The 24754-nt window shown below is 41.4% G+C and overlaps 1 protein-coding gene across 13 annotated transcripts in view; it reads left to right on the forward strand.

Moving 5' to 3' along the window:
- LOC108516873 (inactive ubiquitin carboxyl-terminal hydrolase 54) overlaps positions 1-24754 on the forward strand; it is a 114091-nt gene that overhangs the window by 40260 nt on the left and 49077 nt on the right. For 7 of the 13 annotated variants that reach the window (XM_017854555.1, XM_017854557.1, XM_017854565.1 and 4 more), the window contains exons 2-3: positions 9705-10552; positions 15173-15265. In XM_017854555.1, coding sequence (XP_017710044.1) covers positions 10406-10552; positions 15173-15265 — 240 coding nt within the window. In that variant the 5' untranslated portion in view covers positions 9705-10405. The remainder of the gene's footprint in view (positions 1-9704; positions 10553-15172; positions 15266-24754) is intronic. The other 6 variants (XM_017854560.1, XM_017854558.1, XM_017854559.1 and 3 more) reach the window with 3 other exon arrangements.

Genomic DNA, 24754 nt, shown 5'->3' on the forward strand with positions numbered 1-24754 from the left:
ACCGTGTTAGCCAGGATGGTCTCGATCTCCTGACCTCGTGATCCGCCCGTCTCGGCCTCCCAAAGTGCTGGGATTACAGGCTTGAGCCACCGCGCCCGGCCAATCTCCTGAAATTTTTATAGTAGTTTTATGTGTGTGTATGTGTTTGCCTGTAAGAGAGAAAGGGAGACGGGGGAGAGAGAATGCATATAGAGGATGGTCAGTAATCATAATCACAGTTACTCTTTATGGAATTCCTGTTTTGTACCTGACCCTAAGTATTCTGCATACATTATTTTATTGCATCCTTTCAGCAAATCACATTTATTATAGGTAGTAAATGTCCTGAATGTGATGGAGCCAGGACTGGGATGTAGATTCATCTTATTCTTCATCATCGTTATCCTCATCATAATCATCATCAACACATTTATTCCACACTTACCACATATTAGGCACTGGGTTAATTATACATATCTGCATTATTTTATTTAATTCTTAAAACAATCCTATGAGACAGGTGTTACTTATTAATCCCATTTTTTTCTGATGAAGTACCTAAGACTTAGTTCAATGACTTGGTCAATATGACACAACTGTTAGGTGGTAGAGCCAAGACCTGTTCTATTCCACTAACTCTGTGTCCCCACGTTGTATAATTCACATAATGTTCTCTAGGAATGGGACCTTTGGATCTCCACTATAAGCATGTTACCTCCCGAGGTTCTGCAATATTGTTGGCCCTGCAGAAGGTACACTTTTTTTTTTTTTTTGAGATGGAGTCTCACTCTGTCGCTCAGGCTGGGGTGCAGTGGCGCGATCTTGGTTCACTGCACACTCTACCTCCCGGGTTCACGCCATTCTCCTGCCTCAGCCTCCCGGGTAGCTGGGACCACAGGCACTCGTCACCACGCCTGGCTAATTTTTTTTGTGTATTTTAGTAGAGATGGGGTTTCACTGTGTTAGCCAGAATGGTCTTGATCTCCTGACCTTGTGATCCACCTGCCTTGGCCTTCCAAAGTGCTGGGATTACAGGCATGAGCCACTGTGCCCGGCCTGCAGAGGGTACACTTTTAACCACTATGTTCTTTCTACTACCATGCTGCCTCTCTTAGAAGTCAGTAAATTATACAACTCTGGATCATTATAAGGAAGGGCTAAGTAACCTGCAGCTGTCATTTCTTAGTTCTTACAATTTGTCAGTTATAACAAAGTGAAACATGCCTTTTATTTTCTTTCCAACTACTTTTAACAAGTTTTAGACAAATTTGTTATACATGACAGTTACCTAAGTTCTCGTGTAATAAAAATAAGACTTTTTGTCCTTTATCAGCATACAGTTCTTCTGTTGTACATGATGTAATAGTTTGAAGCTGCCAAAGTCCAGCCCTCAGGAAATTGTTTGAGTTGAGTAACTATTCGCTGGGGAGTTTAAGATAACCAGCCCATAAATCAACAAATAGCTTGGCCCTTTTGATGGTTGTAGATGCTTATCTCTTTCTATTGTCAAGCTTGAATCAGAAGCCAATATTGTTTCCATTGATACAGTCACTATTAGAAGAAGTTGTCAGCAGTATCTCAAGCTAGATATGGCCATTTTGTCGGTTCTTTTCTTTAAGGAGAGTCAGAATTTATCAGGATGTTATGTTAGAATTGGTTGTTCTAGGCTAGGTACCTTCAAACAAAAAGTTTTCTCTTTCAATGAAACTCTCAGTGATTCAATGCCTATTATATTCAACCTCTGTGTGGAATAAAAAAGATGCCCTTAAGATAAAATGTAGTCCATGTACACAAATAACTGTAATATGAGGGAGAATGTGAGTATTGTAATCCAGACCCTCCCCATGCACTGAGAGCACAGAAGAGGATGAAATAAATTGGGAGATTGGAAAGGTGAGAAGGTGAGAGAATGATCTGGGAAGGCTTTTCCTTGTAGGATAGTTACGATTTTCAGCAAGAATAAATGGAGAGGAAAGGCATTCCAGAGAGAGGCAATACTAGAGTCAAGACAATGAGAAAGTAGAGGACAGGGTATATTTGTTATACAGAAAGGAGTCTAGTGTACTTGGAGTGGAGGATGAATGAGAGGCACGTAATGATCAATGAAATGTCTGATCAGTGAGTGAATGAGTAGATGAAGCTGGAACTTGTGGTAAGGTCCGGTGATTCTCAAACTTTACGCTGGTGTGAGACATATTTAATTCCATCTTATAATTAGGAATTAATTTTTTTTCTTTGAGATGGAGTGTTGCTCTAACACCAGGCTAGAGTGCAGTGGCATGATCTTGGCTCACTGCAACCTCCGCCTCTCGGGTTCAAGATTCTCCTGCCTCAGCCTCCTGGGACTACAGGCGCCTGCCACCACGCCCAGCTAATTTTTGTATTTTTAGTAGAGATGGGGGTTTCACCATGTTGGCCAGGATGGTCTTGATCTCTTGACCTCGTGATCTGCCCACCTCAGCCTCCAAAATGCTGGGATTACAGGCGTGAGCCACTGTGCCTGGCCAGGAATTAATTTTATTGGCAGAATATGTGAACATCAAAATATGCAGCATAAAATCACAATCGTGAACACGATTCAGTGATATGATTTGGATGTTTGTTCCCTCAAATCTAATGCTGAAATGTGATCCCCAATGTTGGGGCCTAGTGGAAGGTATTGGATCCTGGGGGTGGATCCCTCATGAATAGCTCGGTGATGACTAAATTCTCACTCAGTTAATTCATGCAAGATCTGGTTGTTGAAGAGAGTCTGAGACCTCCCCCTTTTCTCTCTCGCCATGTGACACCTGGGCTTCCCTTTGCAGTCTGTCATGATTGTAAGCTCCCTGAGGCCTTGCCAGAACTGAGCAGATGCTGGTGCCATGCTTCCCATACAGAGTGCAGAACCATGAGCTGATTAAACTTCTTTATAAATTACCCAGCCTCGGGTATTTCTTTATAGAAATGCAAAAATGGCTTAACACAGTCAGTTAGGAAAAAAGGTGTTAAAATAGGTCCAATTGACTGCTTGATTTTTCCCCCCTTAATTTTGCTACTATTTGTTCAAGTTCTTGTATTGCTAGCAGTAGACTACGTAGGTAAGAAAAAATTATGGGAGAGAAACTTGTGAAAAATCTATTAATTTTCTTTCCTGTGAATTAGAAAAATACCATTATTCTTTTCCAGCCAAAAGAATATCTCCCTCTAGGAGCCATTAAATATTTTGAAAAGGGGAGTGACATGGTGTGGAGTGTGTTTTAGGAGTCAGGTGGTAGTGACATGTAGGATTAGAGGACTGGCAGTGAGTCAGTAATGTGGTGCAGTGGTCTAGAGGTGGTGAGGATCTGAACCTTAGTAGCAGCAGCAGTGAGAATAGAATGAAAGGAAGTAGAGATCCACACTAGGCCCTCTGTTTCTAAAAAGGAAATAGTTACCAATTATTAACCAGCTTTCATATTGTTAGGATGTTACGGGTCTCAATGGTTGGTTATCTCTGGTCTCGAGTCCCTTCACTCTATTTTTAGGGAAAATGTGTTTAAACCCCTGTTTTAAGGAAGTGATAGTTTATAGATTATTTATAAATTATAGTTAATTTGGAAAATATAAAAAAGGAAAAAATCCATAATTTCATCATCCTAACAAGACCCCTATCATTTTACATTTACTTACCCTGATGTTGCAGTTTTAAACTTCTCTGTTAATTCATTCTGTGCACATTTAGCTCTGAGAAACAGGTTTCTGGACTAATAAAACAACCCATTAATTGCCATACTGTGATGTTAAACATAGTAAACCAAGAGGTTTCACATGTAACCCTCAGTGGACTCTAGGATCACAAACTATGTCAATGTCTCTCTTTTTTTTTTTTTTTTTTGAGACTAAGTCTCGCTCCGTTTCTAGGCTGGAGTTCAGTGGCGTGATCTCGGCTCACTGCAACCTCCAACTCCCTGGTTCAAGCAATTCTCCTGCCTCAGCCTCCGAGTAGCTGGGATTATAGGCACATGCCACCATGCCCAGCTAATTTTTGTATTTTTAGCACAGATGGGGTTTCGCTATGTTGGCCAGACTGGTCTCGAACTCCTGACCTCGTGATCTGCCCACCTCAGCCTCCCAAAGTGTTGGCATTACAGGCGTGAGCCACCGCGCCTGGCCACTTCTCTTCTTTTCCTATAAATCTATCTTGGTTCACCTACCTTTAGACATATAGATATTTATTACCCAAATGCCTCAATCCCTTTTGGGCCCAAAGTTCCATCTTCTTCAGTGAATTATTTGCATAATTTAAAATGTTTTTTATTTTGAATTTATAGAAAAGTTGCAAAAATAGTTACCTCTAATGATACCATCTTATATAACCATAATACATTTATCAGAACCAGGAATTAATAGTATTGGTACAACACTGTTAACTAAAGAACTTTCCTGAATTTTACGTTTGCCTACCATTATTCTTTTTCCTTTTTTATTTTCAGTTTTTAAAAATTGTAACTTATTTTACTTTTTTATTTTTAGAGACGGGGTCTTGCTTTGTCACCCTGGCTGGAGTGCAGTGGCACAGTCATAGCTCACTACAGGCTCAAATTCCCAGGCTCAAAAAGTCCTCCTGCCTCACCCTTCTGAGTAGCTGGGACTACAGGCAAGCATTAATTAGCCTGGCTAATTAAAAACAATTTTTTTTGGCCGGGTGCAGTGGCTCACACCTGTAATCCCAGCACTTTGGGAGGCCGAGGCGGGCAGATCACCTTAGGTCAGCAGTTCCAGACCAGCCTGGCCAACATGGTGAAACCCCGTCTCTACTAAAAATACAAAAATTAGCTGGGCTTGGTGGCAGGCGCCTGTAATCACAGCTACTCCAGAGGCTGGAGAATTGCTTGAACCTGGGAGACCGAGGTTGCATTGAGCCAAGATCATGCCATTGTACTCCCGCCTGGGCGACAAGAGCGAGACTTTGTTTCAGAAATTTTGTTTTGTAGAGACAGGGTCTCGCTGGCCATCTTGCACGGGCTGCATTGTTCTTTTTCTGTTCCAGGATCCTATCTAGAATCTCACATTGCATTTTAGGTGTTTTTCTTCGTTACTATTCTGTATTCTGTAAAAGTTTCTCAGTCTTTGTTTTTTATAACCTTGACATTTTTGTAGAATATTGATCAATATCAATTTGAGGACTATTTGTCAAATATTCCTTAATTTGGATTTGTCTGATATTCTCTGATGATTGAACTGAGATTATAGTTTAGGCAAGAATGCCACAGAAATAATTTTGTGTCCTTTTCAGTACATCATATCATGGCATTCATGATGTCAATATGTATTATTACTGGTTATTTTGACCTTGATCACTTGGTTAAGGTAGTTTCTGCTGGGTTTCTCCATTGTGAAACTACTGTGTTTTCCTTTGTAGTTAATAAATGCCTTAGTGGAGATACGTTGATACTATCGTTTTTATTAATGTCTTGGAGTTCTCTACACATCGAATTAGTAGTGTCTCCTTAAAGACTTTATTGAACTTTAGTTACTGTGAAATTAATTAGCTTAAAAAGTCCATCTCCTTGGCTGGGCGTGGTGGCTCACGCCTGTAATCTCAGCACTTTGGGAGGCCGAGGTGAGTGGATCACTTGAGGCCAGGAGTTCAAGACCAGTCTGGCCAACGTGGCGAAACCCCGTCTCTACTAAAAGTACAAAAAATAGCCGGGCATGGTGGCGCACACTTGTAATCCCAGATACTCGGGTACTGAGGTGGGAGAATTGCTTAAACCTGGGAGGTGGAGGTGGCTGTTGCAGTGAACCGAGATCACGCCACTGCACTCCAGCCTGGGTGACAGAGCGAGACTGTCTCAAAAAAAAAAAAAAAAAAAAATCCATCTCCTTCGAAACTTCCCACACTTTACACCTGGTTTTATCAAAGGGTTCCCAGGCTTTGCAGGAACAGATTCTATCTAGTCTTCATTGGTTTCAGTTCAGTTCCAGCTCTGCTCATAATGAATCTCTTATGCTAATAACCTGTAGCTCTCTGGACCTCATTTACCCCACTGTCTCTTAGGGCGCCAGGCTCCTCCTGGCCCAGTGTCCTTCCAGGCCTCATCTCCCTTTATGCACAAGCCAGTTCCATTTGAATGACTGCTTTGGGTTTTTTCAGAAACAGAGGCTGAGAGAAGCTGACTTTGTTGGTGAAGAATACAGTGGGGGATAATTAGGGTGGCTGCAGCTGGAGCCTGGTTTATTACTTTGGCCTGAGAAAAATGGTAGCACATTAAGCTGTACTGTGTATACTTGTGAAGGAATCATTCTCTGTATTTCACTAATACAGAGAAAGTGTTTTTTTTTTAAAAGGTCACCAGCTTCTAGAGGTATGCCTTTAATTCTGGCAGCCTTAATCTGTAATGATCTTTTCAATTTAGCCCTGTGGACTGTGGAGTTACTTGCTGTGAGCACAAGAATCCAAAATCCAAATGTGGACCAAATATTATATTCAGATCTATTTAGTTCAAACAAATTTTATACAGTGAATAACATTGGTGTTTCTTTTATTAATAAAATGCAAAGTTATTCGTATTACTGAATTCAAAGTAGCTTTTTGAATTATGTTTTTTCTCAAGTGACATATACTATAAAAGCCCAGTTTATGTAATGTGAATGGGCAGACTTAGATTCTGTAACACTTGAAACTTATACAATTCAGAGGGCCTCCTTTAAGGAAAATATTTTTTGAAACAGAAATTGAGATATTGGGCCTTGAGAATCTGGGCAAGAGAAAGAGCCCTGAAGCTTAAGTTTCATTAGTGGCTTGGTAAATCTGCCTTGGGGTGTGAGGCACTGCAAAAAGGTTGAGACCCACTGTTTTCCATCATATCATACGTGGAAAGGTTTTTGGCTTACCCACAGGAGGCTAGTGTTTTCAGATTGGGAACAGTGGGACATACAACTTAGTAACTGTGTTACACAAGGAAATAAGTAATAAGTAATAAGATGACATGCTTCCGTCCCAGTTTTGGCTTTTACTTTCCTAGAAGTTTACCTTGTTGCCCAGGCTTGCCTTGAACTCCAGACCTCAAGTGATCCACCAGCCTCGGCCTCCCATTCTCGGATTTTAGGCATGAGCCACCACGCCCAGCCCAATTTTTTATTTCTTTATGGTAAAATATCTAGGAGTAGGATTGTTAGGTAAAAGTATGGCAAAAGTGCAGCCATGTTTTGCTTGACAACAGGGATATGTTCTGAGAAATGTGTTGTTAGGTGGTTTTGTCACTGCGTGAATATCATTTAAAAGAATTTGCATAAACCTAGATGATATAGCCTACTACACACCTAGATTATATGATATAGCCTACTGCTCCTATGCTACAAACCTGTATAGGATGTTACTGTACTAAATATAATAGGTACCAGGCACGGTGGCTCACGCCTGTAATCCCAGCACTTTGGGAGGCCGAGGCGGGAGGGTCACCTGAGGTCAGGAGTTGGAGACCAGCCTGGTCAACATGATGAAACCCTGTCTCTACTAAATATAAAAATACAAAAAATAGCTGAGCATGGTAGTGCATGCCTGTAATCCCAGCTACTTGGGAGGCTGAGGTGGGAGAATTGCTTGAACCTAAGAGGCGGAGGCTGCAGTGAGCCAAGATTGCGCGACTGCACTCCAGCCTGGGCGACAGAGTGAGATTCCGCCTCAAAAAACAAAACAAAATAAAACAAACAAACACACAAACTAGGTAGTGAGAGCCATACAGATAAAACTATAATTCCCCTCATCACATATCTTCAGTAAATGGCTATTGGAGAAGGATTACGTTGTTTAATGCTATATCTACAATTTAAGTGAAATGTTTTTGGTGTTAATATTTCTCCGGACCACTTGTTACTGCCTCTCTTGTCTGGTCTTTATTTATGCTGTCACTTCTAGTTGGTGACACACCTAAAACAGGTCTGAGGACTTACTGCTTTACCCTACATAATACTGCCATTCAGAGCCTGAGAATCTTTTCTCTGCTACTGTGTTTTTCTCCTTTTGCTCCCTGTACTCAGGAGTGTGTGTCATAGAGCAGGCCGAGTTTCATTAAGCTCCTAATGTGGATATTGGAAACCCCACCTGTGTGCCAAGTCCTTTTGGCTGTGAGCAAAGTGGAGGCTTGGTACTTGTCATTCCTTTGCAGCAGTTGAGCTGAAGGAATGCTGCATGGCTTGTTGGAAGTTGTTTGGTGGCCTTGAGTGGGGTGTGTATGAGGGTGTGTGTAGAGAGGTGAGGGTCTTATAGTCTGTGTGGGAGGTATGGGTTCTTTTCTGGTGTCATGTTAATCATCAGGCAGTATTTATTGACTGCCTCCTTATGACTAGCACTGTAATAGGAGCTTTTGGAATAGAATAATAAAATATATAATTGAGTCATAGTTTAATAGTCAAACATTTCTAGCTCTGCCACTTACCAGCGTTGAATTGGGCAAGTTAATGTCTTTAAGCCTCCCTTTACTTTTCTGTAAAATGGAACTATTAATAACTATCTGATAGGACTGTTGTGAATATTAAATAAAGGACATAAGCATCGTGTTTAGCACATACCTGACTGTAGTTACTATTTCATTTCATGTAGTCATATTATGACAGATACGATATAAAACAGAGAGTAATAAAAATAGAGAATAATGTGACAGTACACTGTATAATCAAATACTTTAATTGTGACATGTAGATTATAAATAGTCTGGGAATTTACAGAAGGGAAAGAACAGTCTTATGCAACCATTTAATATTCCTGTACCTCAGTTTTTCCACTGGACATGCTGTAGACAATGCTAGGTGATCTCCCAGAGAGTGATTAAGATGTTAAAGCGTTTTTGCGTTTTTAGATGGTGCATGTGATGGTGAGAAGGAAGGGAAAAGATTGAGGAATTGTTGATCTTGGCAAATTTAACACTTAACTTTTAAACATTTTTCCTTATGTAGATGGACATGGCAGCCTTATAGGAAAACTTAAAGTTGGAGATGTGTTGATTTCCTTCCAGGGAACATACTTGCTTTGGTATTACTCTCTGTTGCCTCACTGGCATTTTAATTAGTTGAAAACTAAAGTTGGTCAATGGATTGCCTCTGATTGTGACCCCTTGGATATAATCTGGAGATTAAGTGATTTGTAACCCAAATTATCTCTCTGATCCTCTGGCAAAAATGAAACAAACAAACAAACAGGGCAGGAGAAGATTTAGTTCTCTTGAACGGCATGTTAAGGACCTGTGGTTTACTCACCATCAGTGTTTCTCTGGATGGAACATCTTTACTCAGAACAGATCTTAGACTGCTAACATGGCCTTCCTACTTTTAAGCAGGTTTTCATAAGCATATTCATGGAAAACACCTTTTAAAAAGTGCTTTATTCACAATGTCCAAAAGAAACTGTTTCAGTTCCTAGTTGGTGTGTGCTTACTTGGTGATTTGTTTTGTGTTAGCCTGATACTGGAAAGTTTGTATTTGGTTTTTATTTCTATCCAGATCAACTTTCTTGTGTTTCAAGAAAATTGCAGATAATTTTCCCCTGAAAGTAAAGCTGTTCATACCTTTTTTCCATCTCTTTAGTTTGGGTGTCTCTCTCTCTCTCTCTTTTTTTTTTTTTTTTTTTTTTTTTTTTGGTTTTGTTTGCCAAGGTTTCAAGTTTATAGCAAGAGGTGAGGCAACGTTGATCTTGGCAGAACAGTCCAAAGCCAGTAGAGTCATTAAGTGACGCAAGCTTTTGATTTTTTTTATTTCTGTTAAAGCTCTCTGACATAGCTGGCTATTCTAGTCCCAGAAGAAAGAGGAGAGACTTGCTGAAGATCTGGATGGGACAATAGAAGTTTGGGGCACATTAAAAGAAGCAGCAAGAACATCAACAAAACCTCAGATGATTCAAACAGGCTTCTTCTTGGCTTTGTGGAACCTTTTGCAGTTGCTCAGAATTTGAGTTTTTGCTTCAGAGGATGATGAGACAAGGCAATGGAGGGCAAGGAGGGTTATGTTGGATTCTTGCTTATCTGTCTGCCTCTCCTTCCAGTTGGAAAAATCTTCAGTCTATAAGAAGCATCATCAACAAGCTTGAAGAACACATCTTACCCTGATTCTGGATGCTGCTGGAGCTGAGAATTACACCCACTTTACCAGGACTTTATTGAGGCTGTTCAATAAAAATAGAAGGAAGCAATACTTAAGGATTTCTCTGTTTGCATTAGTCCTGTGCCATGTTACATTTTGGAGATTGTTTGGAACAAGTGAGGAAGGACTCTGTCATCTAGATCTAGGAGGATACCTGAGTCCCTTGAACTATGCAGATGATATTTGGAAGGTGGTAAACTCAAAATCTTCCAACATAAATTCACTAAATTCTAGATTCCCTTTCCTTTTAGAACTTTAGTAGACATAAATTCCTGCCAAAAAGGCACAAAACCTTCTCCGTTTTTTTTCAGGCTAAATGTGAACAATAATGTCTTGGAAGAGAAATTATTTTTCAGGGGGTCGTGGTAGTGTACAAGGGATATTTGCACCTCGAAGCTCAACCTCCATAGCCCCCAGCAAAGGCCTCAGCAATGAGCCAGGGCAAAACAGCTGCTTCCTCAACAGTGCCCTGCAGGTAAGGGTAATTATTTTTGGTGAACTTTGACTTTTAATTGCTGATGCTGTATTTCTGGTAACTCTTTTTAAATAAAATTCTTGATAGTCTCTGTTTGAGGTTAGTAACCTGAGGTCATTTTTACATTTATCTGTGTGATCTTTGGCAAGTCACTTTATCTCTTTGAATCTCAATTACCTCATTTACAAAAAGAGGGATTAATAATAGTAAGAGAAAAAATAATAACTTTAACTACTATTATTTACATGCCTAAAGGGAGGTAAATGGGCCAGGTGATCTTTCAGATGGAGTCTTGCTGTGTTGCCTAGGCTGGAGTACAGTGGCGTGATCTTGGCTCACTGCAACCTCCGTCTCCCGGGTTCAAGCGATTCTCTTGCCTCAGCCTCCTCAGTAGCTGGGGCTATGGGTGCCCACCACCATGCCTGGCTAATTTGTGTATTTTTAGTAGAGATGGGGTTTCACCATATTTGTCAGGCTGGTCTTGAACCCCTGACGTTGTGATCCACCCGCCTTAGCCTCCCAAAGTGCTGGGATTACAGGCGTGAACCACCGTGCCTGGCTCATCTTTCTATTTATCAACTTTTTTTCCTGAACAATCTCTACCGGTTCCTATTTTTCTTTTCTTTTCTTTTTTTTTTTTTTGAGACAGAGTTTCATTCTATTGCCCAGGCTGGAGTATAGTGGCCCAATCACAGCTCACTGCAGCCTTGACCTCCAGGGCTCAGTTGATCCTCCTGCCTTAGCCTCCTGAGTAGCTGGGACCATGGGTGATCTCAGCGGTTCAAGCAATTCTCATGCTTCAGCCACCCAAGTAGGTGGAATTACAGCTGTGCATCACCACACCTGGCTAATTTGTGTATTTTTAGTAGAGACAGGGTTTTACCATATTGGCCAGGCTGGTTTTGAACTCCTAGCCTCAAGTGATCCACCTGCCTCGGAGCCTCCCAAAGTGCTGGGATTACAGGCATGAGCCACTGCGCCTGGCCTGTTTTCTGTTTTTCCTTTTGCGAGCAAGGTGTGTTATCCTAGTTGCTTTTCTCTAGTATAGAAGCAAAATTCTTTCCACAAGTCAAAGACTTTCAGGTATGTTAATCTTGTCTCTTAATATTCAGGCTTTTGGCCCACATATTGAATGGAGTCTAGTCTTTGTCCAATTTATCTCCTCCCTTTGAGCTCTCCTGTTTTGGCTCATAACTGGTGTCTAGTCAGATACACTTGAATAGAGCTAGGGGAAAGTAAATTCCCTTAAGGTGATTATCTACCCTACATTTTCCCTTTCACTGTTGCTTGCTACTTGAGTGGTCTTAGAATCCCAAAGCTTTCTGTCTGTCTGCTTTGCCCAGTCACGCCCATAGCGTGTTAAGTTCATCCCCCTTGGCCTAACTTTCAAGTAATTACTTTCTCTTCTTTTCTGCTCTTCAGTGTAAAAGTAAATGAAATTTGCCACCCAAGATATACTTGGGTAAAATATTAGCTTGACTCCTCAGATGTTATGAGAAAATGGGTTGCTATGAGAGAAGACAAGATGTTTAGTATAAAGAACAATGGTCTTGGGCATTGGGAGGAGACCTGGGTTCTAGTTTTAGCCATTCTGTAGACTAGTCTTGTGACCTTGTACAGGTAATAGTGTCTGAGTTTCCTCATTCATAATAGAAGAATGTTGCCAAGCTTATCTAAGTAATAAAAGTTTCATGCTCTTTCTCAGTTTTTATTTATTTATTTTTGAGACGGAGTCTCGCTCTGTCGCCCAGGCTGGAGTGAAGTGGTGGGATCTCAGCTCACTGCCATCTCCGCCTCTTGGGTTCAAGCGATTCTCCTGCCTTAGCTTCCTGAATAGCTGGGATTACAGACCATCTGCCACCATGCCGGGCTAATTTTTGTACATTTAGTAGAGACAGGGTTTCGCCATTTTGGCTGGGCTGGTCTTGAACTCCTGATCTCAGGTAATCTGCCCACCTCGGCCTCCCAAAGTGCTGGGCTTACAGGTGTGTGCCACGGCACCCAGCCTTTTTCTCAGTTTTTAAGTTTTATTTGAAAACAACAACAAAAAAAAATTATGTGCTGGCAACCCTATAAAAAAAATTTAAGTGCTTTCCCTAATTATTACCACAAATTTCATGTGTTTAGGTGGAGTTGGCTAGGTTTTTGTCCTGGATGATGCATATTAGTTTTCTTTCTTTATTTCTTATTTTTTTTGGAGCCAGGGGTCTCACTCTGTCGCCAAGGCTGGAGTGCAGTGGTGTACTCATAGCTCACTGCAGCCTTAACATCCTGGGCTCAAGTGATCCTCCCACCTCAGCCTCCCTAGTAGCTAGGACTACAGACACGTGCCACCATACCTGGCTAATTTTTTTTTTTTAATTGTTTGTAGAGAGGGGATCTCACTATAATTGCCTAGGCTGGTCTTGAACTCCTGGGCTCAAATGATCCTCCTGCGTTGGCCTCCCAAAATGCTGGGATTATAGGCATGAGCCACCACACCTGGCCACATATTAGTTTTTTTAGTTACTTTTTATCCTGATAATACTTTTGTGATTTAGAAGCAGGCAAAATAAGGCATTGATATAAATGTGTATGTTTACCCCCTTCTTGGCCATAGTCCATTTTTATAATTTTTTTTTCTATGTGGTCTATTTATATTGTCAGTTGAAACAATGCTATTTATGAGTTTCCATTCTAATTTCCAGTGCCATATACAATACATTATATATATGTATACACACACACACATATACATATTTCTGTATCCATACTTAATGATTGAGGCATTGGTGGTTTTGGAGTCCCTATTATAATCATGTTTACATGTTGAGAATAGTTGTTGCTATGAGCTAATATTCTGACTTTTGGTTTCAAAGCTGTATTTGCCACAGATGAGTTGAACCTATTACATTTGTTATAACAAGATGTTATTTACTTGGGAGCATAGCCAGTTTCAAAGAACTTTTAGAGTATGGATCTTGAGACATATAAGTGAGAAGAAGCTCCAGAGGTGTGCTGTCATCTGGGGCTCCAGAAATTATGCTTTTTCACATATTATGACATTAAATGCTTTCCTAGCAAGGGGGAGCTTCCTAAGGCGTTATGCTATATATTACATTATTTCTTTTTTAAATAAAAATTGCAATCTATTCAGATTTCCTTAGTTTTTACCTGCTGTCCTTTCCTGGCCCAAGATTTCATCCAGGATACCACATTTAGATTTACTTGTCATGTCTTCTTAGGCTCTTAGCTGTGACATTTTCTCAGAATGTTTATGTTTTTGATAATCTTTGACAGTTTTGAGGAGTACTGATCAAGTATTTTTTTGGATATTCCCCTTCCCCTATTGGAATTTGTCTAATGCTTTTCTCATGATTAGACTAGGGTAATAGGTTTTGGGGACGAAGACCACAAAAGTATAGTGCCATTTTCAACACATCCCATCAAGGGTATATACTATAACATGATTTATCACTGTTAATATCATATTTTTTTTCCATTTCAACAAAAGTATAGAAATCATAATTTTTTACCCTATTGACTTAAGGAGATCACACTTCTCTCTCTTTTTTTTTTTTTTGAGACGGAGTCTCGCTCTGTCGCCCAGGCTGGAGTGCAGTGGCCGGATCTCAGCTTACTGCAAGCTCCGCCTCCCGGGTTCACGCCATTCTCCTGCCTCAGCCTCCCGAGCAGCTGGGACTACAGGCGCCCGCCACCTCGCCCGGCTAGTTTTTTGTATTTTTTAGTAGAGACGGGGTTTCACCGTGTTAGCCAGGATGGTCTCGATCTCCTGACCTCATGATCCGCCCATCTCGGCCTCCCAAAGTGCTGGGATTACAGGCTTGAGCCACCGCGCCCGGCCAGAGGAGATCACACTTCTCTTAGAAATGTCTAAAAATTGAGAGTTCTAACAAAAATGCAATTCCACACTACAGTTCACATTTCTATGGGTTCACATTTCTAATATAAGTTGTAAAATATTCTTGGTTTTCTTGTGTGGATCATTAATGTAAATCCTTATTCTTCAGCTTTAACCCATAAATTTCCTCTTCAGGATCACATTTGATGTATGTCATGTCATATTTTAACTGTATCACCTTCACTTTATGTTCAAATTAAAATCTTTCCCAGAATATGACCATTTACTTTTCTTGTTAGATATCTCACCATTTTTCACATTTGTTTTAATATACTAGAATGAAGTTTTCTCTGGGAATAAAGATATCTTCTGCAGTCATTACCTATGTTTGTTTGAACTCTTTGACTTTAAAAATTAAATGGTGGCTTTTTTTTTTTTTTTTTTTTTCTTATGGGGGGTTTTTTTTTCCCGCCCAGGCTGGAGTGCAGTGGCCGGATCTCAGCTCACTGCAAGCTCCGCCTCCCAGGTTCACGCCATTCTCCTGTCTCAGCCTCCCGAGTAGCTGGGACTACAGGCGCCCGCCTCGTTGCCCGGCTAGTTTTTTGTATTTTCTATTACAGACAGGGTTTCACCGTATTAGCCAGGATGGTCTCGATCTCCTGACCTCGTGATCCGCCTGTCTCGGCCTCCCAAAGTGCTGGGATTACAGGCTTGAGCCACCGCGCCCGGCCAATGGTGGCTTTTTATAGAGTAATGAAATGTTTTCCCTTTCTCACCAGGTTTTGTGGCACTTGGATATCTTCCGACGTAGCTTTAGGCAGCTTACAACTCACAAGTGCATGGGAGATTCCTGCATCTTTTGTGCTCTCAAGGTAAGTACTTCCAATTAGTTTCTTCTCACTACCATTGGGTGGCCACATGGTCAATATCAAGGTGGTTTGGTTAATCAGGATGATGCTAAAGAATTTGTTACTGAATTATCTACCTGTGGTTTAGTGCAAAAATGGATATGATTGGTTTGCTTGCTTGAAAGAATTAGTACTTGACTTGGGTAGTCTCTTTTACTGAACCTGTTTTGCTTATGCAGCTCTTTTTGATGTGACAGAATACTATGCAAGTATGCTTCCCCCCCTTTTTTTTTGTGAGATGGAGTCTCATTCTGTCACCCAGGCTGGAGTGCACTGGTGCGATCTCAGCTCACTGCAATCTCTGCCTCCTGGGTTCAAGCAATTCTTCTGTCTCAGCCTCCTGAGTAGCTGGGATTATAGGCGCGCACCACCATGCTCCGTTAATTTTTGTATTTTTTTGTAGAGACGGGGTTTCGCCATGTTGGCCAGACTGGTCTCAAACTCCTGACTTCAGGTGATCTGCCTGCCTCGGCCTCCCAAAGTGCTAGGATTACAGGTGTGAGCCACTGCACCCGGCCGGGCAGATATTTTTAGAAAGAGATAAGTGAGTCTTCTGAACTTTTTGCCACTTGGGTCATAAACATCTTGTTTTCTACCCTTTGTTTGGAACCATTATAACTTGTTTTTTTGTTTTGTTTTCTTTTTGAGATGGAGTTTTGCTCGTCACCCAGGCTGGTGTGCAATGGTGCAGTCTCGGCTCACTGCAACCTCCCCCTCCCAGATTCAAATGATTCTCCTGCCTCCGCCTCCCCAGTAGGTGGTGACTAGTTTTGAAATATATTTTAGTGGAGATGGGATTTCACCATGTTGGCCAGGCTGGTCTTGAACTCCTGACTCCCAAATAGGGAGCCTCCCAAATAGCCTCCCAAGGCGCCCACCACCACGCCTGGCTGATTTTAATTTTTAGTAGAGACGGGGTTTCACTGTATTGGCCAGGCTGGTCTCCCAACTCCTGATTCAGGTGATGCCCGCCTCAGCCTCCCAAAGTGCTGGGATTACAGGCGTGAGCCATCACGCCCAGCTGGAACCATTATAACTTGTAACAAATATAGAATATAAATTATTGGTTTATTGGGGAGTTCAAATACGAATTTTAATAAAACCAAATCTCTTACAAGTTGAATATAACATTTCTTACTGTGCCCATTTAGACAGGGGTCCATCCAAAGGGCATTTTATCTGATTTCTGAAAGATACATTAAGTATCTAACTTACATAAAGAAGAAATACAGTAGTCCCGTGGTCAGTAAGTCCAAAAGAAGTCTGATTCATGGCATTAGAGCCATGCTAGGGAGAAAAAAACAAACAACAACGACAAAAGTCATTCAGAAAGAGAGAAAAACAAAAAAGCAAAACATGTTTGGGATACTTACTAGTGAAATGTGAATCCCGGAGAAGTCCCTAGTAGAAGAACTGTCTAACTCTGGAAACTCTTGTCTGTACGGAGAAGGGATGAGAGCACTTATATGACCTCTGACAGGCCTTTGACTAGTCAGGACTGTGCTGTACTCTTCATTGATCTGGGTAGGACTCTGGAGAACTGGCTGCTACACTCTTGTTATATTTCATTTTCCTGAGGGACAAACTGTTACTTAATATAAATCAGTATCATTATATAACCTAGAAAGATGAAGAAAGCCAACCACTAGACTACCCTCTGAGATACACAAGTACAGAAGGGAAATTGTCAATTTGTTGGGCTGAGGAAATATTTTGGGACTCTTTCAGAGAGACAGTTGCTTGTGGTAGATAGATAAATGGGCATGGAGATGCATTTATCAAAGGCTATATTTTGGGTCTTCATAATTCTGGGGATGTGTTAGAATTCTAGTACTTTCCTCATTACATCACTGCCTGATCTAACCAAGAGATTTATTTATTTATTTATTTATTTATTTTTTGAGACGGAGTTTCGCTCTGTTGCCCAGGCTGGAGTGCAGTGGCCGGATCTCAGCTCACTGCAAGCTCTGCCTCCCGGGTTTACGCCATTCTCCTGCCTCAGCCTCCCGAGTAGCTGGGACTACAGGCGCCTGCCACCTCGCCCGGCTAGTTTTCTGTATTTTTTAGTAGAGACGGGGTTTCACCGTGTTAGCCAGGATGGTCTCGATCTCCTGACCCCGTGATCCGCCCGTCTCGGCCTCCCAAAGTGCTGGGATTACAGGCTTGAGCCACCGCGCCCGGGCCACCAAGCAGGATTTATTTTCTTCACTGCCTCATTTGTTGTGTTGGGAGTGTATTAAAAGTTTGATTTTTTTCCCCTAAGTGCTTTTCAGTTCCTCAGTGCTATATAGATGTTAAATAATTAGGCTCTAGTTTGAACACACTTCACGTTTTAGATGGCATTGTTTCTATTCTTTTAATTATTGTATACTTGATTTGAAAATTACAGACTTGTAATGCAGATAGATTAATTTGGAAGTGTGGATGAGCTGAACTTGATTTTAGTATTTAAGAAGTTTAAATTGTTAGAATAGCCAGTTTTCAACAGCTATTCCCTCATCCAGGATGTAGGGCTTCATTTTCTGAGGGAAGGGAAAGGGTGATAAACATATGAAGGAGTAAACTTGAAATGAGCCATCAGCACCTGGGTCCTCCTGTACGATGTCTCTTTTGTTCCCCACTTTAATTTTTTTTTTTTTTTTTTTTTTTTTGCCTAGTCTCGCGATCTCCGCTCACTGCAACCTCTGCCTCCCGGGTTTGAACAAGCGATTCTCCTGCCTCACCTCCCAAGTAGCTGGGACTATGGGCGCTTGCCACCATGCCCGTTGTTCCCCACTTTAAAACTACTTTTATAGGGCTGTGAGCAGTGGCTATGCCTGTATTCCCAATGCTTTGGGAGGCTAAGATGGGAGGATCACTTGAAGCCAGCAATGTGAGACCAGCCTGGGCAACATAGCAAGACCCCATCTCTACAGAAAAATAAAATTAGTGGGGCATAGTGGCACATACCTGTAGACTCAGCTACTCTGAAGGCTGAGGTGGGAGGATCACTTGAGCCCAGGAGTTCAACACTGAAGTGAGCTATGATTGTGCCGTTACACTCCAGCCAGGGTGATAGAGCAAGATCCTGTCTCTAAAAAAAATATAAAAAATTAAAATACATTTATAGAACATGAAAACAATACAGTTCATTATTGAACTAGATTCTAATCATTGTAAATAAGACAAAACCAAAGGAAAGATATAAAGATTATAAAGGATGAAACAAAGTTGCTGTTATTTGCAGATGATATGACTGTTACAAGAAAACTCAATCTACTGATAAGTCAGAAGCAACAATAAGAGAGTATAGTGGGTTGTTGCATCAAGGCATAACATTCAGTTCTATTTCTTTTTTTTTTTTTGAGACGGACTTTTGCTCTTGTTGCACAGACTGGAGTGCAATGGTGCGATCTCAGCTCACTGCAACCTCTGCCTCCCAGGTTCAAGTGATTCTCCTGCCTCAGCCTCCCGAGTAGCTGGGATTACAGGCACCCACCACCATGCCTGGCTAATTTTTTGTATTTTTAGTAGAGCTGGGGTTTCACCATGTTGGCCAGGCTGGTCCCGAACTCCTGACCTCAGGTGATCCACCCACCTCGGTCTCCCAAAGTGCTGGGATTACAGGCGTGAGCCACTGTGCCCAGCCCAGTTCTGTTTCTATAGCTGGCAACAAACAGAAAATGCAATTTAAAAAGCATTTTATAATAGCAACAAAGTATATGCAGTAAATATGAATAAATCTTACAAAAATGGTATAAGACATTTGTGTAAAACCTCCTCAGAGATCCAGTATAACGAGCAATCAAAGTCAACACCCTTGCAATAACTCTTCAAGTCAAAATAGAAAATTGCCAGTACTGGCAGGGCGTGGTGGCTCACACCTGTAATCCCAGCACTTTGGGAGGCTGAGGTGGGTAGATCACCTGGGTGTAAGGAGTTCAAGACCAGTCTGGCCAACATGGCGAAACCCTATCTCTACTAAAAATACAAAAAATTAGCCGGGTGTGGTGGCACATGCCCATAATCCCAGCTACTCAGGAGGCTGAGGTATGCGAATCACTTGAACCTGGGAAGTGGAGGTTGCAGTGAGCCAGGACCGTACCACTGCACTCCAGCCTGGGCAACAGAGCAAGACACTGTCTCAAAACAAAACAAAAAAAAGAAAGAAAATTATCCTCCCTTTTTTCTCAAACAGATCTCTTTTCTCCCAGGGACTTCCTAATGTTTGTGGTAATCATTTCATTTTTTTTTTTTTTTTTTTTTTGGAAAAAGTTCCACTGTGTTGCCCCGGCGGGGAGGCAGGGGGATAATCTCACCTCACTGCAACCTCCACCTCCCGGGTTCAAGTGATTCTCCTGCCTCAGCCTCCCAAGTAGGTGGGATTACAGGTGCATGTCACCATGCCTGGCTAATTTTTGTATTTTTAGTAGAGGCGGGGTTTCACCATGTTGGTCAGGCTGGTCTCGAACTCTTGACCTTGTGATCCACCCGCCTTGGCCCCCTAAAGTGCTGGGATTACAGGCGTGAGTCATCGTGCCTGGCCCATTTCCTTGTTTTATCGGATGTTTTACTACCTATATATTTATTCTTAATCTAATTTAAAAATTACCTGTTTTTGAGACTTCATTGTAAATGGAATCATTCTATGTAAATTTTGTGTGTGTTTCTTAGCTCAGCAATATGTTTATGAGAGCATCTACATTGTTGTGTGTAGGTCTGGTTCATTTTCATTATTGTATGGTATTTTTTTTTTTCTTTTCTTTTCTTTCTTTTTTTTTTTTTATTTTTGAGGCAGAGTTTCGCTCTTATTGACCAGGCTGTAGTGCAATGGTGCTATCTCGGCTTGCTGCAACCTCTGCCTCCCGGTTTCAAGCGATTCTTCTGCCTCATCCTCCTGAGTAGGTGGAATTACAGGGATGCGCCACCATGCCTGGCTAATTTTGTATTTCTAGTAGAGACAGGTTTCTCCGTGTTGGCCAGGCTGGTCTCAAGCCTGCTGACCTCAGGTGATCTGCCCACCTTGGCCTCCCAAAGTGCTGAGATTACAGACGTGAGCCACTGTGCCTGACCTTGTTATTTCTTTGTGTAAATAAATCGCCGTTGGTGATCTCTTCTACCAAATGACTACCAACTACCCAAATGTTGGCAGTCATTTGGATTGTTTCCAGTTTTTTATTTTTATGAAGAGTATTACTAAGAACATTTTTGTACGTGTTTACCTATGTGTACACATTTCTTTTGTACACATGCCCAGGACTGGAATTGCTAGATCATAGAATATGTACGTCTTCAACTTTTTTAGATAATGCCATTTGTTTTCCAATGTGGTTGTACTCATGTATACTCTGATCAGTAGGCTTATTTTGGAAGTTGAGAAAAGACAGTTCTGAAATTTACGTAACAAACAGGGAAAAATAGGACACTACTGAAAAATAACAACAGAGTGTGACTTCAGAGTAGGCAGGCTAAGTTATTTATTTATTTATTTGAAATAGGATCTTGTTCTGTTGCCCAGGCTGAGGTGTAGTGGGGCTATTACAGTTCACTGCAGCCTCGACCTCCTGGGCTCAAGGAGTCCTCTTGCCTCTGCCTCCCGAGTAGCTGGCACCACAGGCATGTGCTACCATGTCTGACTGAGTTTTAAATTTTTGGTAGAGATGGGTTCTGACTATGTTGCCTAGGCTGGTTTTGAACTCCTGGGCTCAAGCAGTCCTTTCACTTTGGCTTCCCAAAGTGCTGGGATTACAGGCATGAGCTACCATTCCTGGCCCAGAGTGTGCTAAATTATATTGTGGTAACAAAGAACACTAAACTCCCTGTGATTAATATACCAAAGATTTATTTCTCATTCACTGAAGATAAGTGGGGATACGACTGATTATATCACTTAGGTACCAAAGCTACAATTGTATTGAGTATTATTGTTTTTTAGAGATAGGATCTTGCTCTGTCACCCAGCCTGGAGTACAGTGGTACCAGTCATAGTTCACTGCAGCCTTAGTTTCCTGGGGTCAAGCAATTCTGTGCCTCAGCCTCCCAAGTAGCTAGGACTATAGATGTGTGCCACCATACCCAACTCCTTTTTATTTATTTATTTTTTTGGTAGAGATGAGGCCTTGCTGTGTTACCCAAGGCTGGTCTTGAATTCCTGGCCTCAAGTCATCTTCCCACCTTGGCCTCTCAAGGTGCTGGCATGAACAGCACCATGCTTGACCACCATATAAAATATTAGTTGCTAAGCCAGGGGGAAAAAAGAGCTTTGGAGGGTTTTGCATAGGCAGTTAATGCTCAGCAGGTTACTTCTGCTCACAGCTCATTGAAATAAAACTAATCTTGTCCCACTGACCCACAAGGGAACCTGGAACTGTAGTCCTATGGTGATCCTTGAGAGGGGTAAGACCAGAGATATTTGCCAAACAGTATTAATGACTAACATACTTTATGAGATATCAAGAATTATTATAAAACTATAATAATTAAGATAATGTGGTATCTACACAGTATGGCAAGTAAATCAGTGGAACAAAATTTGTGGTTCAGAAATAGTCATATAGGAAACTTGCTACTTGCCCTGTGAATCTAAGGAGAAAGTGGATTTTTCAATGAATGGTGTTTAGACAATTAGTTATCCCTATAGGGAAAAGAAAAAAGGAAATTAAGTTTCCTATTTCATACCATACCAAAAGTAAGAATTTCAGATGAATTAAGGACTAAAATGTGACTCACACCTCTAACCTCAGCACTCTGGGAGGCCAAGGTGGGAGGATCGCTTCTGCCTAAGAGTTCGAGACTAGCCTCGGCAACAAAATGAGATCCTGTCTCTACAACAAGTCAAAAATTAGCCAGGCATGGTGGTGCGCACCTGTTGGCCAAGCTACTTGGGAGGCTGAGGCAGGTTCGCTTGAGCCCAAGAGGTCAAGGCTGCAGTGAGCTGTGTTTGTGCCACTATACTCCAGCCTAGGTGACAGAGTGAGACTCCGTCTCAATTTTTTTTCTTTTTTTGAGACGGAGTCTCGCTGTCTCCCAGGCTGGAGTTCGGTGGTGCAATCTCAGCTTACTGCAAGCTCCGCCTCCCGGTTTCACGCCATTCTCCTGCCTCAGCCTCCCGTAGCTGAGACTACATGCACCTGCCACCATGTTCGGCTAATTTTTTGTGTTTTTAGTAGATACGGGGTTTCACCATGTTAGCCAGGATGGTGTCGATCTCCTGACCTCGTGATCTGCCCTCCTTGGCCTCCCAAAGTGCTGGAGTCTCGCTCTGTCGCCCGGTCTGGAGTGCAGTGGCCAGATCTCAGCTCACTGCAAGCTCCGCCTCCCGGGTTTACGCCATTCTCCTGCTGAGGCCATTCTCCTGCCTCAGCCTCCCAAGTAGCTGGGACTACAGGCGCCCGCCACCTCGCCCGGCTAGATTTTTGTATTTTTTTAGTAGAGACGGGGTTTCACCGTGTTAGCCAGGATGGTCTCGATCTCCTGACCTCGTGATCCGCCCGTCTCGGCCTCCTAAAGTGCTGGGATTACAGGCTTGAGCCACCGTGCCCGGCCAATTTTTTTTTTTTTTTTAAAGTTTTAGAAGAAACTATGAGAGAGTATCATGACCTCAGGGATAGGGAAGTACTTATTAAATACGACATGAAAAAAAGTTAGGAAATTGATAAATTTTACTATAGAAATTCAGAAACTTTCATTTATCTAAAGACTCCATAAAGAATGCAAAGAGACAAGGCTACAAACCTGGAGAAAATATCTTCAACATATATATGTAACAGAAGATTAGTATCCAGCATAGAACTCCAGAGAATTCCTATAAAAAATAAATAAAAGGCCGGGTGCGGTGGCTCACACCTGTAATCCCAGCACTTTGGGAGGCTGAGGTGGGCAGATCACTTGAGGTCTGGAGTTTGAGACCGACTTGACCAACATGGAGAAACCCTGTCTCTACTAAAAATACAAAATTAGCCGGGCGTGGTGGCACATGCCTGTAATCCCAGCTATTTGGGAGGCTGAGGCAGGAGAATCACTTGAACCTGGAGGACGGAGGGTTGTGGTGAGCTGAGATTGTGCCATTGTACTCCAGCCTGGGCAACAAGAGCGAAACTCTGTCTCAATAAATAAATAAATAAATAATACATGAGTCAAGAGAAAAATAGACAAAGCTACAAACAGGCCTTTTTCAGGATAGGAAACCCAAATAACCCCTGAGCATATGAAAAGTGCTTTCCCTCATTAGTAATCTAAGAAATGTAAATTAAGTCATACCCTTCAGTTTGGTAGACATTTAAAAATCTAATAAAATTGTTACTGCTAGGCGGTGGTGGCTCACATCTGTAATCCCAGCACTTTGAGAGGCTGAGGCAGGAGGATCGCTGAGCTCAGGAGTTTGAGACCACCATAGACAACAAAGTGAGATCCTATCTCTACGAAAACATTTTTAAAAATTATCGGGGCATGTTGGTGTGTGCCTCTGGTCCCACCTACTTGGGAGGCTGAGATGGAAAAATACTTGAGCCCAAAAGGTTGAGGTTGCAGTGAGCCTTGATTACACTGCTGCACTCAAGCATGACAGATAGAGTCTATCTCAAAAAAAAAAAAAAAAAAAAGTTCATGTTACCAAAAATGTGGGATAATGAGGACTTGACATACATTGCTAGCTGGAATATAAATTGATATCACTACTTAGGAAAACAGTTTACCATAACTTAGTCGAATTGAACTTGCACCATGTAACCCCCTCGCAATTCTACCCCTAGAAATACATTGTAGAAAACTTCTTGATACATAATGTGCCAGAAGATATATTTGAGAATGTTCAAAGTAGTGTATTTTGAGATTGTAGAAAAATTTAAATAACACATTCCAACTACACTAGAGTGGATTTAAAAATTATGGTTTATTCCAATAGTAAAATACTATACAGTAATGAAAATGAATTCTGCAGCTGCATACGACAACTTGGGCTAATCTCATAAAACATCACATTGATTGAAAAAAGCAAGTCATAGAAGAGTATATGAATCATGATTCCATTTATATATAAATCAAAACCAGGCAAAACTGAAGAACATATTGTTCAGGGGTACATGCTTGTGATAAGTCTGTAGAGAAAAAGGAAATGCTTTTCACAAAATTCAGGATAGTTGTGTTCTGTAGAAGGTGGAGGGTGGATTTCATGTAAGGATATGTAATCAGTTGGAGAGGCTTAAACTCATGGTTTATTTTTCTATTTCTTAAATTGGGTGGTGGGCACATGGGTGTGTGGGTGTTTATTATTCTTTGGCTGTGTATATGTTGTGTTTATTCTCTTTTTGTATGACTATTTTAATTATAAAATATAGAAAAGCACTGCAGCCATTCTAGGAAGCACACTAAAGTATAAAGAGGAAAGATGAAAATTGCCTGAATTCTAGTATGGAGATTGTAATTTTTTTATTGTGGTTTTTTTTTTTGTTTGTTTTTTTTTTTTTTTTTTTTTTT

Source organism: Rhinopithecus bieti, unplaced genomic scaffold (genome assembly GCF_001698545.2).
Source record: "Rhinopithecus bieti isolate Rb0 unplaced genomic scaffold, ASM169854v2 scaffold_36008, whole genome shotgun sequence".
NCBI lineage: Eukaryota > Metazoa > Chordata > Mammalia > Primates > Cercopithecidae > Rhinopithecus > Rhinopithecus bieti.